We start from the raw sequence: 15,190 nt of genomic DNA, 5'->3' as shown, positions 1-15,190 counted from the left end.
TTTCCCCACCCTACCATGGAAGTCACGCAGAAACAGGATGTTCTTCTGGCATAATATACCCTCGACCCTCTAGCCTCCCTTCTGGACTTCAGAAAGAGCTGTGTGAGGCCCTGTCGCTTTCCTCTTTCTGTCTGCAAAGAGCTGTGTGAAGTCCAGAACAGGGCTGGACTCACCATGTTACGACAGATCAGCCAACAGGGGGCTCTTTCTCTCACTGTCTAGGCAGATGGGGCACTGCAGCTGTTATCCTGAGGCTTGAGTGGACAGGCAGGGAAACATGACTGGGGTGTGGGGTGTGGGTGGGGTAGGGTGAGACCCCAGGAAGACATGAACTGAGACTACTTCAGGAGAATTAAAAGTTTGGAAATGCTGCTACTATCGAGACACACTCACAACAAAACTGTGCTTTTCACTCTACCTGGCTTGGACATGCCAGTGTGATGTTGCTCTGAAAGTCAAGCTGTGTGGTCTTCTGTCCAATGGGTGCCAGCTACACCGAGAAGCAGGAATAGAGAAAGTTGGGATGAGAAAGTGGGAGTTTGAAAAGGAAGGTCAGGGCATGGGGCTGGAGAAGGGGTGAGGGACAGAGGAAACGACATTTAAAAATATTTTATTGGGGGTCAGACAGTAGTGCAGCAGGTTAAGCACACGTGGCACAAGGCGCAAGGACTGGTGTAAGGATCCCAGTTCAAGCCCCTGGCTCCCCACCTGCAGGGGGGTCACTTCACAAGTGGTGAAGCAGGTCTGCAGGTGTCTATCTTTCTCTCCCCCTCTCTGTCTCCCCTCCTCTCTCCATTTCTCTCTGTCCTATCCAACAACATCAATGGCAAAATAACAATAATGACAACAACAACAAGGGCAACAAAACGGGAAAAAATGGCCTCCAGGAGCAGTGGATTTGCAGTGCAGGCACTGAGCCCCAGCAATAGCCCTGGAGGAAAAAAAAATAAAAAATATAAAAAAAATATTTTAATGAGAGAGACAGAGAGCAACAGAGACAAAGTGAAAGACTAGAGCACTGCTCAGCTCTCGTTTATGGTGGTTCTGGGGGTTGAACTTGGGATCTCCGAGTCTCAGGCATGAAAGTTTTTTGCAGAACCATTATGCTGTCTCCCTAGCCTGGAAAATGGCATTTCTTATTCCTGCTGGGTGGATGACCATAGACCAACCCAAGATATGACCCTCTGAAGTCCTCTTAGAGCTGTCCAGTCTTTTTCTCATTAGGAGAACACATTTTCTTCTCAGGGTCTCTTACCATGCTGTTCCAGAGGGCACTGGCTGAATGGGCGTGGGCCTTTCTGCTGAAGTGGAAACAGTCAGGGGCGAAGAAGGAGATATCAGGCAAGCCCTCCTGGTGCCAGGGGAGGAGAGAGGGGCTGAGTTAGACAGCAGACAACACAAGTGACACTCAGAAACATCTGGGGGAAGTAACTTGCTACACCATGAATTGTTTCAGAAAACAAAAAGTAAAAGGGGAAATAAAGGTGCTGGGAGATCACTCATCTGGTACAGCATGCACCTCCCCGGCCATGAGGCCCTAGCTTCAAACCCCAGCACCACATGGGTGTATCAAGGTCAGCACCAGAGGGAGGATCCGGGGATGGTGGAGCTGTGCTGTGGTGTCTCCTCTCTGTCTCTTACTCTCTCAACAAGAAGAAAAAATGATAGAATCAGCCTGGGGAGGTCACGCAATGGTGGTATCACACATGTGCGAGGCTCTGGGTTTATTCTGAGTACTGTATTAAGAAACAATGCAGTAGGGGCCCCACTGCATTGAAGGAAGCTTCAGTACTGGGGTTTATCTCCAAACCTCCACCCCCAATCTGTCTCTAGCTGGAAAAACAAACAAGCAAAAACAACTGGAGGCATTCTCTGATCCCACTGGCCAGGGAGACCTGATTCTTACCGGCGTCCTCGGCAAGCGCACTCTTTCAAAGAAGGTCTGCAGGACCACGGTGAAGTCATCACTGGTGTCGTACCGCCCACTGTTCACCAGGTTACGGATCAGCTTCTGTGGAGGAAGAGAGGACCAGATCCAGGGGCCAGAGGACCAGATCTAATCTGTTAATTGATCCTCTGATCACTATGTAATGACCATGCCTATCTTTTATTACTTTATTTTAAAGTTCATTGTGTCAGAGATGAGAATAGCTGTTCCTGCCCTTTCTTGTGTTCCATTAGCTTGTATGATAGTTTTCCATCCTTTCACTTTGAGTCTGTGGTTGTCAGGTCTGTTGTTGGGTCAGGTGGGATTCTTGCAAGCAACATATGGTTGTGTTGAGTTTTCTGATCCATCCTCCTACTCTGTGCCTTTTAATGGGTGAGTTTAAGCCACTGACATTTACTGATATTATGGATTTAAGGTATTGCAGTGCCATTATTCAACAGTTTTTTGTTTGTTTGTTCTGATATATGGCAATATTTTGGTGATGTTGTTCATGTTTATAGGAGGCCTTTTAGAACCTCTTTCAGGGCAGGCTTAGAAACAGTTGCCTCCTTTAACTTGCTTGTCTGAGAAGGTTTTTGACCCTCCACCTGATCTTAATGACAGTCTAGCAGGATATAATATCCTTGGTTGAAACCCTTTTTTATTGAGAGCTTGACAGGTATCTTGCTATTCTCTCCTGGCTTTTAGGGTTTGTGTGAAGAAGTCTGCTGATAGCTTTATGGGTGTTCCCCTGTATGTGACTTTTCATTTTTCTCTTGCAGCCTACAGGGTCCTTCTTTATCCTTCTTTTCATTGTAACCATGATGTGTCTTCAGGTCTGGGCTGATTCTGTTTTGAGACTCTCTGGGCCTCTTGAATCTTAATGTCTTTTCTGTTGCTTAGGATGGGAAAGTTTTATTCTATTATTTCCTTTAGGATGCTTTCCTCTTTTTCTTCCTCTGGTAGGCCAATTATGTGAATATTAACTTCTTTTGAGATCATCCCATGCCTCTGTTCTTGTTTTCAGTGTCTCTCAATCTCTTTTTAGCTCTTTTACCTCCTTCTTAGTGTTCTCTAGCTCATCCTTTGTCTGGCTAAATCTGTTTTCTGCTTCTGTTAATTTGCTTTTCCTTCCCTCAGCTTCCTTCTTCAGTTCAGCTTTTTTTGTTTGTTTGTTTGTTTTTTTACGTTGCTCAGTTACAGTATTAGCTTTTTCTGCTACCTGGATTCTTAGCTCAGCTAGTTCAGCTTTCAGCTCTCTAATTACCTCTGGATAGCTAGTGTTTTCTTTGAGAGTCTCATCTGTTATTTCTCTATTTCTGATAGCCTTTTCCTCAAAAGCTTTACTCACTTAAATATGATTTACTTATTTACTCACTTAAATATGATTAACATATTAACTAATGTTTGGATATTTTCCTCATTTTTAGTTGCTTCTGGTGTATTTGGAGTTTCTTCTGGGCTCCTGTCCTGATTCATTTTGGTAGCTGTTTTAATTGCTCTTGATTTAGCCTTTTTTTATTGGTGTGGTTTGTATTTTTCTGTCCTATTATCCTTCAGTTGTTGTGTTGTGTGAGTACAAGCCACATTAAACTAAAGTCTTTTCACAAATAAAGTCACAAGCCTCAGAAAGTACAGTAGCAGCTGAAGCAAAGATTGATGCAGTTCAACCTAAACCAGTTAGCCAAACAATATCTCCACTCCAAAAACAAACACAAACAAAACAAAAAGAACAAAAAGACAAAGCAAGACTAGACTATTATGAAAATCAACTGTCAACTATAAATTCTAGAGATAGTGGGGAGAGAAAGAAGAAGAGAGAGAGAGTCCACTCTGAGTCAGTTTTCTTCCACAAGATAATTCACAAATGAGTGCCAGTGAATACAGCAAAAAAAAAAAAAAAAAAAAGCAGATTTTTCAGATCCGCTAGGAGGAAGGAAAAAGAAAAGTGGAGAAAAGAGAGAGAGAAAAGCAAGTTCCTCCCACAACGGAGAGCACACCTAGTCACTTATCAATGGAAAAAACAACAACAGCTAATTTTGGTCAATCTGGAGAAGAGGGAAAACAGACAAAAGCAAATAATAATAATATAAAAAAACCCTAACAATCAGCTTGCAGATTAAACCATTCCAGATTGGCTGCACACTGCCTTGTCCCCTTCCTAAACAAATCAAAAACAATTACAAGAAGCAACTATCAAACAAATTCATGAGGTAGAGGGAAGGAAGACAGGTAATCTAACCCAGGGAAGACTGAGGCCCTGATTGGTCAGGTATTCTGTCATTCAGAGTTCTAGACCTCTTCAAAAAGAAAAAAAAAGCCTTTGCTTGGGAAAATATCACCTCTCCTTCAGGTCCTGAAATATTGATAAAGAAATTAGCTCCATAGGAGTGCCTAACAGAAGCAGCTGGCTTCCTCACCCCTCTAGTGTGGGGGCTGGTCTTGGATTGGGGAGAGTGCAGAGAGAAATAGCAAAACCCAACTGTGGGACTATGTGAAAGCTTGGTAGAGCTTAGGGAAAATACCCCCCATCCTTGGATGGAGGTCTGGAAAAGACACCCCCTTGTTAGCCTCTCTCACAGAGATGAGCAAAGGGGAAAAAAGTCTCCCAGACTCAGTTTCCCCTTGTAAGACTCTCAAGCCCACAGAAATCTTACAGTTTCTCCCTGTTAGCAGCAGGTCTCATGGCTGCCTGCTTTAAGGTTCTTTCAAAGTTCACATAGTCACACAGAGTTCACATAACCACCTCACTTTTGATCACAAAGGAGAACATACTCCATCAAACACCTCCTCAACACCAGACAGTGCCCCCAAACACTATTTCCTTATGTTCTTTGATATCGATGATTTACATCAAGCCTTGTTTATCTTCTCTCTATCTAACCCTGTTGGTTTAACCCCGATGCTTCTCTCAAATGCCTTCAGATAATTAACCTGTTTGCATCATGGAGAATAATTGTCTTGACCTTTATGTATCACATCAATTCTTGTCATACCAGCCCCCTACCATAGGGACAAGCTAACCTTTAAGAAACCTGTAATTTCTGATGTATTTGAAAAATATTCTTTGTCTGAATCTCTAAACTCAAGCCCACTTTCCAATAAATGAGTGTGTTTGTAGCAGAATCTTCCCCAGGTGTCTCTTTCTTTATCACGTAGTCTCTTGAGCTAGTGATAGAGCCTCGGTAAGCTTACCTTCCTGGCTGAGAGTCACCCGCGTGAGCCCCAGCACCCAACCCCCCCACTGAATCCCTGTTTCCTTTGTCCTTTTCAATCTAAATTTGTCAGCCTAAAGGTGGATTGGTTATAGGGATCTTCCTTGGTTCCACCTTGATAGCCCCCCAGCACTCTTCCTCCACCACTGGCCCAGAAATCCTACCCTCCCCCGAAATTCCCAGGTTTAAAGCAGCCTCCTTGCAGAGCTTATGCCAGGTGTTGTCTCCAAGTGGCCACCTTGGCTTTGCCTCTTTGGGTAATCTGTTTATCACTACATAATGGAACAACAGTGTGGCCTTTGAGGGTCAGCCATCAGTGTCAACTATCAGTTTATCAGGACTTGTTTCAATGATCTTTGCCTGAGCCAACCCCCCGCCCACCCCTACCTGCCAGTCTCAGCTGTAGTTGCACAGACTTTGACCTCTAGAAGGCAAGGAAAACTGAAGTGTGTTTTGATCCCCTTTCAAAATTATTCTGAGGTCAGGAGATAGCCAGAGTAGAGTGCCCACCTCATCATGTGCAGAGCCTGAGTCTGAGCTCCAGGGGGACACCAAAGAAGCCCCATGGATGGGGGAGCAGTGCTCTAGCATCTCCTCTAAGTATTTAGAATGAGATAGTTGTGTAGAAGAGCCCATGTGGGGGTGCTAGACATGCACAAAGCCCTTCAACTCATTCCCTAAGGCATGACAACAGCAACAACAAAAATAATCGAATTAGAACAGGTGAAGGGGAAAGGTAAACCTGATTGAATAATTTTTTAGACAATTCTATTTTAAAACCGGGGGTGGGGGGAGAAACTGTGATTGTAAGAAGAATGCCACCCAGGGCTTTACTCATGTAAGGCATGTGCCTTACTCACTGAACCGTTTCCTTGGCCTTGTTTTTGGTAGTGATTTTTAACACACACACACACACACACACACACACACACACACACACACACACACACACACACACACACATACACGGGGGGGGGGCAGACTGTCACTTTGGTACATGTGATGCCAGGAATGGAACTCAGATCTCACAGCTGCAAGACCCTTGCTCTGAGACTGGACAGCCTCCTCCCTGGCTGGAGATGTCTACATTTATTTCTGTCCTGCATTTGTTCAGGAACCTGAAGGCTGATCAAATAACAACACTGGATCCTCTATGGCTTGTGTGAGGGGGACATGTGCTCCTGGGGCGTACATCCCACTGAGGACACATGAGCCACTGGGTGATGAAATACTACTCCCGCTGACAGCCCTGCAGAGCTTCACATAAGCGACTGCACAGCACAGTGCACACTGACAGCAAGATGGTGCCATGACCGTGGAGTGTGGCGGAGAGACTAAATCTCTCTGCAGTAGCAAGCACATAGCAACACACCAAAGCATGGAACCAACATGTTCTGTACCTTCAATCTATTTAAATATTTGTGTTGAATATGTTCAACTGAGGGCAGTTCTGGTGAACAGTTCTACTTTTGGCTGTCTTGTGTCAGAACTCACTTCAGGTTTGAGAAACTCCACCGGATGAAGCGCCGCCTTCCACCTCCCTCCGCCCCAGGCATGTCTGAATCAAGGAAGAATAATGTTTGTGTCCCCAGAGCCTCTCAAAGCCAAGGCCTGTTCTCCCAACTGAAGACCCTGCCTGGAGCACTAGGCTGAACAATAAGAAAAAGGGGGTCAGTAGAGTCCACTTTGCTCAGGGGCCTGTGCATGCTAGCTGTCCCGGTGACACTGGCCTCTGTGTCACCACCAACGGGCTCTTGGGTCTGGTTTGATGCTTCTGGCTCAACCCTTATAACTCCCTAATGTTATGATTTCTGGTGCTTTGGTCTTTAACCCTGATTTTTAGCTTTTCTAGATATTGTGCTTAAAGAATAAATTTAATAAATCAAACCAGAATGGCATCAACTTTTCGTGTTTTGCACCCATGGAGCAGGTTGGTGCACCAGGGCCATGGCCAAAGCTGCCCTCCCTCTCCTGGTGCTCCCCAGGCAGGTAAAGCCCCTTACTTCTATTTAAATTTCCTTTATTGACTTTATTTATTTATTGGCTAGAGCTAGCCAGAAATCAAGAGGGAAGGGGGAGTTAGAGAGGAAGAAAGAGAGACACCTGCAGCCCTGCTTCACCATTGGCAAAGCTCTCCCTCTGCAGGTGGGGACTGGAGGCTTGAACCCAGGTCTTTGTACATTGTAACATGTGTGCCACCACCCGGTCTCGGGCACTTGCCTCTAGAAGAAGACACTGTAGCTGGGAAGTCCCCTGGACGGCTGGGCAATGACACCAGAGGGTGCAGGTCATACATGGCCAGGGGTCTGATGCTCTGGGAGCCCCAGTACCCATGGCAGGTGTGTCTGCCCTTCTACCCTGAGTTTGCAGAGGTCACCTTCAGGGAGTCCATGAGCTTGAAGGATGGATCCACGCTGACAGTGCCTTTGCAGTCCACTCTGGAAGGGTTAGATGGCTACACTGTCCTCTAAGTGCCTGGATGACTGCTTCATTGTTTTGGTGGGGTGGTGCTCTCAGCTTACCTGATACCTTCTGTTCGCATCTGAGAGGGAGGCAAGTTCTCGGGAACCATCCTGAGCCTTGAAGAGACAGGGACACACCTGCCTGCAGACCAAACCAAAGAGATGCCCCACGCCACCAGTCACTGACTGAACAAGCCATGCAGGAAGAGTGGCTGGGGGTTCCACTAGGAAGTGTCAGCAGTCCAGGCTTTAGGGGTCTGCTGGCTCGCTCATTGACTGTGTCACAGGAAGCTGAAGGGAACTTCCCAGATCCGCCTTTGCTCTGAGAGTAGTAACTTCTTCTAGCTTCTGTAGGAGGGATTTGCACGGAGCCGAGTTACCTTGTAAGAAGTTGAGGACTGCTGTACAGGGAAGGGACACCTCTCCTCTCTCTCTCTGGTGTGGTGTGGTGTGGTATCTGAAGGCCCGAGACTCTGGCCTGGGTTTTTTCTAACTAATCAGAGTCCCTGTCCACTAAAGGCCTAGGGTCCTTTCAGGAAAGGGGGTGGAGTGGCTGCCTCACCTGAGGATCACACCTGGGCAGCCAGCTCTTAAGTTACTGTGGAGCTCCTTCAAGTTGATGATCTCCAGCATGGACACCAGGTTCACAAACAGCCGGGGAACCTGAGGAAAGATGAATTCCACGGTCAAGAGGCTCGAGACTGGGCAGCTCTGGTCTCCCCTGGGTTTGGGGCCATGGCTGGCTGGTCAGTGCTGGTCTCCGGGTCAAGGGGACAGGGCAAGAAGGTCTCAGTGTGAACACAGAGACACCACCAACCTCGGTCCGATGTCCCAGAAGGCCTGTGGTTGGGAAGCCTAGCCTCCTTACCTGGTCATGCAAGATGTCCAGAACAGTCCGAACATTGTCTGTGATACTTTCGGGTCTGTGCATTACCTGCTCAGAGAGAACATATCTGATATTATTAATTATGTGATGTCTACTGAGCAGGGTGGATTCTAATTTCCAGTCTCCTCCTTGCACTGCAGCCACAGTGGTGACACTGAAAGACACATTTGTCTCAGGGGCACCCTGACTCCACCCTTGTCTTCTGGCTTGCCATGGTCACTACACTCAGGGCAACACTCTACCTTCTGCATAGAGCTGTGGAAGGCTCTGGACTCCACTCCTTGTCCACCAGATGTAGGGTCTTGGCAAAGGCACATGCCATCCGTGGGTCTCTCTCAAATGGGGTGTGTGGGAGCAAACCCCTAGGAGCTCCCACAGCTTGAACACTCCTTGGCCCTCTAATCGCCTTTGCTTGGAGCCTCAGGTACCTGAGCCCCCTCTCCCCAATCTGGTCACTCTAAGAACTGATGGGAAGATGGGCTGGTGAGAGGCTCTCTCACAAATATAGTAAGATTTCACTGGCTATTTCTCCTGATCTCCACTCTTAGGGTTTTGAAGTTATTTATTTCTTACCCGAGTACTGCTCAGCTCTGACTTACAATGCCAAGGATTGAACCAGGCACTTCAGATGCTCAGGCAGGAAAGTTTTTGCATAGCTATTGTGAGATCTCCTTAGCCTGGTTTTGAAAAACATCTTTCATTTTCTTCTTCTTTTCTTTTAAATTTGTATTTATAAAATGGAAACACTGACAAGACCATAGGATCCTTCTTTTTCTAAATGCAGCAATAGAGAAGGGATTAAGCACCTCATGTAGCATGATGCCACCAAGTGGCTTCCTTGGCCCATATTTTTAATTCTATATACTTAGAAAAAGAGAAGGAGAGAGGGAGAAAGAGTCAGAGTTTAACAGACACCGAAGCACCATTCTGTCATCTGTGGAACTCCTTTGGTGCTGTTCATGATGCTCCCCTGTGGTGTGTGTGTGGGGTGTTTGAACCTAGAACCTTGTAGGGTAAGACATGTGTTCTACTCACGGAGAAGTCTTCCAATCTTAATTTGTTGCTTTTTAGATAAAGGGAGAGAGGGAGAGGGAGAAGGAGAGAGGGAGAGAGAGAGAGAGGGAGAGGAAGAGAGAGAGAGAGAGGGAGAGGCAGAGAGAGGGAGAGAGGGAGAAAGGGAGAGGGAGAGGGGGAGAGGGAGAAAGGGAGAGAGGGAAAGAGGGGGAGAGAGAGGGAGAGGGAGAGAGGGAGGAAGAGAGGGAGAGAGGGAGAGAGAGAGAGGGAGAGAGAGGGAGAGAGGGAGAAAGGGAAAGAGGGAGAGAGAGAGAGGGAGAGAGAGGGAGAGAGGGAGAAAGGGAAAGAGGGAGAGGGAGAGAGGGGGAGAGAGAGGGAGAGGGAGAGAGGGAGGAAGAGAGGGAGAGAGGGAGAGAGAGAGAGGGAGAGAGAGGGAGAGAGGGAGAAAGGGAAAGAGGGAGAGAGAGAGAGGGAGAGAGAGGGAGAGAGGGAGAAAGGGAAAGAGGGAGAGGGAGAGAGGGTGAGAGGAAGGAGGAAGAGGGAGAGGGAGAGAGGGAGAGAGAGGGAGAGGGAGAGGGAGAGGGGAGGGGGAGGGGGAGAGGGAGAGGGAGAGGGAGTGAGGGAGAGGGAGAGAGAGAGGGAGAGGGAGAGGGAGAGGGAGAGGGAGTGAGGGAGAGGGAGAGAGAGAGGGAGAGGGAGAGGGAGAGGGAGAGGGAGTGAGGGAGAGGGAGAGAGAGAGGGAGAGGGAGAGGGAGTGAGGGAGAGGGAGAGAGAGAGGGAGAGGGAGAGGGAGAGGGGGAGGGAGAGGGGGAGGGGGAGAGACCAAAGTTCCATTCGACGTGGGAAGGCCCAGGCTATTAGGGCCATGCACAGGGCAAAGCAGCACACTATACAACCGAACTATTTCACCAGCCCCAGCCCTAAATTGATAACAAACAAAAAGTCCATGTGCCCCTTTCTCTGAAACCGAATCAAATGCCTTGTCCTACCAAATTTGTCCCCACCCACCCTATCCAGCAACCCTAAAGGTGATTGTGATGCCAGAAAAGCCAGCTGTGAGCGTCTTGGAGGCAGAATCACGCCTTGGCTGCAGGATACTCTGCTCCTCCTAAACTTGTCCCTTTCTGCCTGACAAACACCCTTGTCTTCAGCACCTGTTTGGAAAGTCACCTGCCTTGTAAAAGTCTCCGACACCCCCACCCCGACTCCACAGAAGCTCTGCCTCACACCTCTCTTCTGTGTGTGTGCACAGGAACACACTAGAGTGCTTTTTGCAGGGAGTTGAGGGGACTGGTCTTTGCTCCCCTCCCTTGGCTGTTGTCAGGCTGAGTCCATTGAGGACAGAACTGATCTCACTTGCTTAGTTCCTAGTACCCTGCTCAGAATAAGATACTCAGTTAACAAGTGATAACAGGGACAAAGCATATTTTGTTGAATGGAAAATGCTGTCAACACAAATGACAAACAGCAAATTGGCAACATCTTTGACAAAGGATTAGAATATTCAGTATAAGGTTTTTTTTTTCTTACAAATCAACAAGAAAAAAAAAGAAATTCCTTAATTGAAAGTGAACACCAGTCATAATTCAGGTGTTATTTTTTTACTCACTATTTTTTGTCTTTTATTTTTATATTGCAGAATTACATGTCAATAGGGGTTTGAATCTACTCCATTCCCACCACCAGAGTTCTGAATCTTCAGTTTCCCCACTGCAATCCACCGCAGTTCCCATGAGGTTGTAGATATAGGCCAACCATCATCTCTACAACTGTCTGTCCACATTTATATATAATTGCCCCCCTTTTTCCCCCTGATCCAATCTTCCAATCTCTCTTCCCCTCTAAGCCACTCGCCATCACAACTACCTCCATGTGTCCCTCTCCTTTCCCTTCTCTCTCTCTGGGTGCTGATGAAGCTGGAGTTCAGAACGCTCTTATCTTCCTCCTGTCACTTCTCCTCTGATGGGATTATGGATCAAGGTTGTTTTTAGGAGCAGAAGGTTTTACTCATTATTTTTCTTTCAAGCTGTATTTTCCCTTAGAATTTTAGTTTGAAAGAGAAATAAAGAGAGAGAATGTGACTCATGGTGAATTTCTGCAAACATTACTGGGGATCAAACTTAGGGCCTCATGCATTTAAGCCCTGTGTTCTACTGGCCCAGGTGTTAATTATAGGCAAAATCTGAAGTTACGTAATCTGAATTAAAGATGAAAAATCTAGTTCAAATTAGTTAACATTACAAATTCAGTGTTATTTATAATATGTAAAGTGAGAAGTACATTAAACTAAGTATTCAGTATTTGGGAAAGGTTAAGATAAAGTGACCAATATGAACCACTATACTACAATGAAGATATTTCATAGAAGAATAAATACTGACAGACAGGGGTCAGTGCTGCTACCAAAAGGTATTTTCAGAACCACAATATTTTCAGAAGATAATACTTTGTCTATGTGCATAGAAAATGCCGGAGATTCGCCTCAATGCTCACAACAGAATCACTGGTTGTTTTTGTTTATCGTTGCTGTTGCTGGGGTTTCACCACTCTGGGCCAAATTTTTCAGACAGAAAGGGAGAGATGGGGAGAAGAAGAACCAGAGGCTTCAGCACCAAGTCTGCTTAGGTGCAGTGGATGCTGGCTAGAACTCGCTAGGACTGGCTAAAACTCACATCTCCTGCCTGGTGAAGCAGGCTCCAGGGGAGCCATTATGCTCACCAATGTTGCTACTACAGAGTAATTCTCTTTTTCTTTGTACTCAGTTGCGTTTGCTGTGTGTGTTGCTTATAAAAAGACAAAAGTAATCATCATTATTTTTTTAAAGGCAGCTGAGGTAAAGATAGATGAGGACCTGGCATGCCCAGTAGAGGCAGAAAAGGTAGAAGTCACAAGGTGGCAACTGTAGGCTCAACACAATTCAAGTGACAAGTCAATGATTGACAAACCAACTCTTTTGTTTGTTTTTGGGGAATAAATCACCAGCTCCTGATGACAATTATCTCTACCCTGGCATTTGAGGAATCTCATCCGTGGCTGAGTAAGTTGAGGTCTATACACACAATGGAATACTACTCAGCTATTAAAAATGGTGAATTCACCTTCTTCACCCCATCCTGCATGGAGCTTGAAGGAATCATGTTAAGTGAGATAAGTCAGAAACAGAAGGATAAATATGGGATGATCTCACTCACAGACAGAAGTTGAAAAGCAAGGTCAGAAGGGAAAACACTGAGCAAAACTTAAGAGTTGTGTTGCATCAAAGTAAAAGACTCTTGGGAGGGGGGCAGTGAAGGGTTCAGGACCTGGATCATGATGGCAGAGGAGGACCTAGTGGGGGTTGTATTGTTATGTGCAAAATGTACAAACTATTGTATTTTACCGTCAACTGTAAACCATTAATCTCCCAATTAAAAAAAAAAGAATCTCATCCATTTTGGAAGAGGAATTTTACCCACGTGTTGACAACTGCACTGTAAACCATGAGCCCTCAGTAAAATGATAAAGAAAATCATAATAGCCTATCTTGGAAATTGTATGGATGTTGTGGAATGATTTCCTGCTGTGGGTGGGAAAGAGACCAGCACACTTTGTGGGGCTTCTTCCAGCTCGGAGATTCTGGGGTCCATGGAGAAGCACCACACTGCACAGCGGTTGCCAGGCCCTTGAGGTTGGTTCATGGCAGCCCAGAATATCATTAAGCTGACCCTGAACCTTGCTTCAATGCCCGCTTCAAGGAACCAGGCATTGCATGTAATTGACAGCACAGACATAGAGTGCAGGGTAGGCCAGTCAGCTGCCTTATACTGATCCACAGATAAGCCTGGTCTTTCTAGATCATTGGGAATGTTATCTTGGTTTGAGAATATCAGGCTCCTTGGTAGGAAAACTGGGCCCATTTCAAAATCAGTCCTGCTGGTTCATTTGAGTCTCTCACTGGGGGAGTGGGTGGAGTGAATGCCCCTCAGTCTTGTGATGAATCCCAGGTCCCAGCAGAGCAGACCTCCAGCACCAAACAAGCACTGCCGAACAACTCAGGGTGAGAAGTATGTGTGTGTGTGTGTGTGTGTGTGTGTGTGCGTGTGTGCGTGTGTGTGTGTATGTATGTGCGAGCACATGTATGCATGAAACCGTGAGTTAAGGACTCAGAGACCTACCGAGTTTTCGCAGAAGTTACAGAGGTCGTTACCTCCTATAAACAGGGTTACTAATTTCCAATCTTCTTTAAAATTTATGGTCTGAAATAAATAGGAAGCAAACACGTGAATGCCTGCCCTAGAGTCCAGTCCAGTCCATACAAAGGTGCTGAGCACTAGCTGGGACAGGTCCTTCGGTGCAGGGCAGGGCGTGCAGTGTGAGAGCTTGATGTCTTTGGTCTTGAGGTTATGGGTTACATGTAACAGGTCCTAAGTCACTTAGTTTAAAAAATATTTTTATGAATGTGAGAGAGAGGGGGAGGGAGGGAGAGAGAGAGGGAGGGAGAGAAGAGAGAGAGGTGCTGCAACCAAGATGAGAATATCACCTTGGCATATGCCGAACCGGGATCAAACCCAGGGTCTCATGCAAGGTTTGAACTCCAACTACTGTGCCATTCCTCCCCCCTGCCCCCGCCTTATTTTGTTGTTGCTGGGGCTTCACTAGTCTGTTTGACTTTTTCAGATATACAGGCAGACAGACAGAACTACTACAGCACTGATGTTTCTTCCCCCAGTGTGGTGAAAGCTAGGCTTGAACCTGGGTTGTACACTTGACAAAGCAGACGGCTTCCCATATGAGCTCTTTTCCCAGCTGGGAAACCTCTCCCCTGTGTTCTTAAAACCTGTGTTCTCTGGAATCCCCCGTGTCCTGTCCTCCCTCATATCTTCCCACGTTTCCAGGGGCTTCTCCTGCTCAGTTTTGTTCCTACCTAGGATGGTTCCAGGGCATGGCTCTCCCAGACTCACCTTGTCCTTCTGCAACATTTGCACCAGTTCCTTAGCCTGGGCTGTCACATCCCTGTGGGGATACAGAGAAAGTCACGTGAAGAGTGGCTGCTGTGAAGCCGGGGACAGAAGGGCTGCTTGACAGAGTACAGGAATCAAATATGGGGCTGAGGAGAGGTGGGCAGGGGGATTGAAAGGGAAGTGGGACTGAAAGCCGGCCTCAGAGCTGCCCTGCCACTTTCACATGCCCTGGAGTGGTGGGGAGTAAAGGCCGTGCTTCAGGAAGGGCAGAGCACCCACACAGCACACAGCAGGGGCTGCTTATCAGTGGCTTTGTTTCCTGACCGACCCATTTATTTATCCTGCCTTTTGCCATCAGAGTTTTTACTAGAGTATCACACCTGCATGATTCCACAGGTCCAAGTAAACCTTTATTTTTTTCTTTGATACAGGGAAAAAAAGAGAGAAGGGAAGATGCCACAGCATTGCTTCACTGCTCGAGAGGTTTCTCCTCTGCAGGGAGCTCCCACGTAGTGACCAGGGACTTGAACTCTGGACCTCATGCTTGGTGGTGTATGTTCCACTGGATGAGTACTCTCCCGACCTATTACACTCCTCCCTTTCCTTTCCTTTCCTTTCCTTTCCTTTCCTTTCCTTTCCTTTCCTTTCCTTTCCTTTCCTTTCCTTTCCTTTCCTTTCCTTTCCTTTCCTTTCCTTTCCTTTCCTTCCCCTTCCCCTTCCCCTTCCCCTTCCCCTTCCCCTTCCCC

General features: G+C 46.7%; 1 protein-coding gene across 5 annotated transcripts in view; it reads right to left on the bottom strand.

Moving 5' to 3' along the window:
- Nucleotides 1–15,190, bottom strand: part of LOC132537451 (phospholipase B1, membrane-associated-like) — a 133,060-nt gene that overhangs the window by 52,521 nt on the left and 65,349 nt on the right. For 4 of the 5 annotated variants that reach the window (XM_060186801.1, XM_060186803.1, XM_060186804.1 and 1 more), the window contains 8 exons: nt 14,445–14,496; nt 13,659–13,739; nt 8,473–8,538; nt 8,167–8,267; nt 7,665–7,746; nt 1,907–2,011; nt 1,256–1,351; nt 419–490 (listed from right to left, as the gene is read on the bottom strand). In XM_060186801.1, coding sequence (XP_060042784.1) covers nt 419–490; nt 1,256–1,351; nt 1,907–2,011; nt 7,665–7,746; nt 8,167–8,267; nt 8,473–8,538; nt 13,659–13,739; nt 14,445–14,496 — 655 coding nt within the window. The remainder of the gene's footprint in view (nt 1–418; nt 491–1,255; nt 1,352–1,906; nt 2,012–7,664; nt 7,747–8,166; nt 8,268–8,472; nt 8,539–13,658; nt 13,740–14,444; nt 14,497–15,190) is intronic. The other variant, XM_060186802.1, reaches the window with a different exon arrangement.

Source organism: Erinaceus europaeus, chromosome 3 (assembly GCF_950295315.1).
Source record: "Erinaceus europaeus chromosome 3, mEriEur2.1, whole genome shotgun sequence".
NCBI classification, from domain to species: domain Eukaryota; kingdom Metazoa; phylum Chordata; class Mammalia; order Eulipotyphla; family Erinaceidae; genus Erinaceus; species Erinaceus europaeus.
The sequence above is the reverse complement of the archived record's forward strand: the minus strand, read 5'-3'. Positions and strand labels throughout refer to the sequence as shown.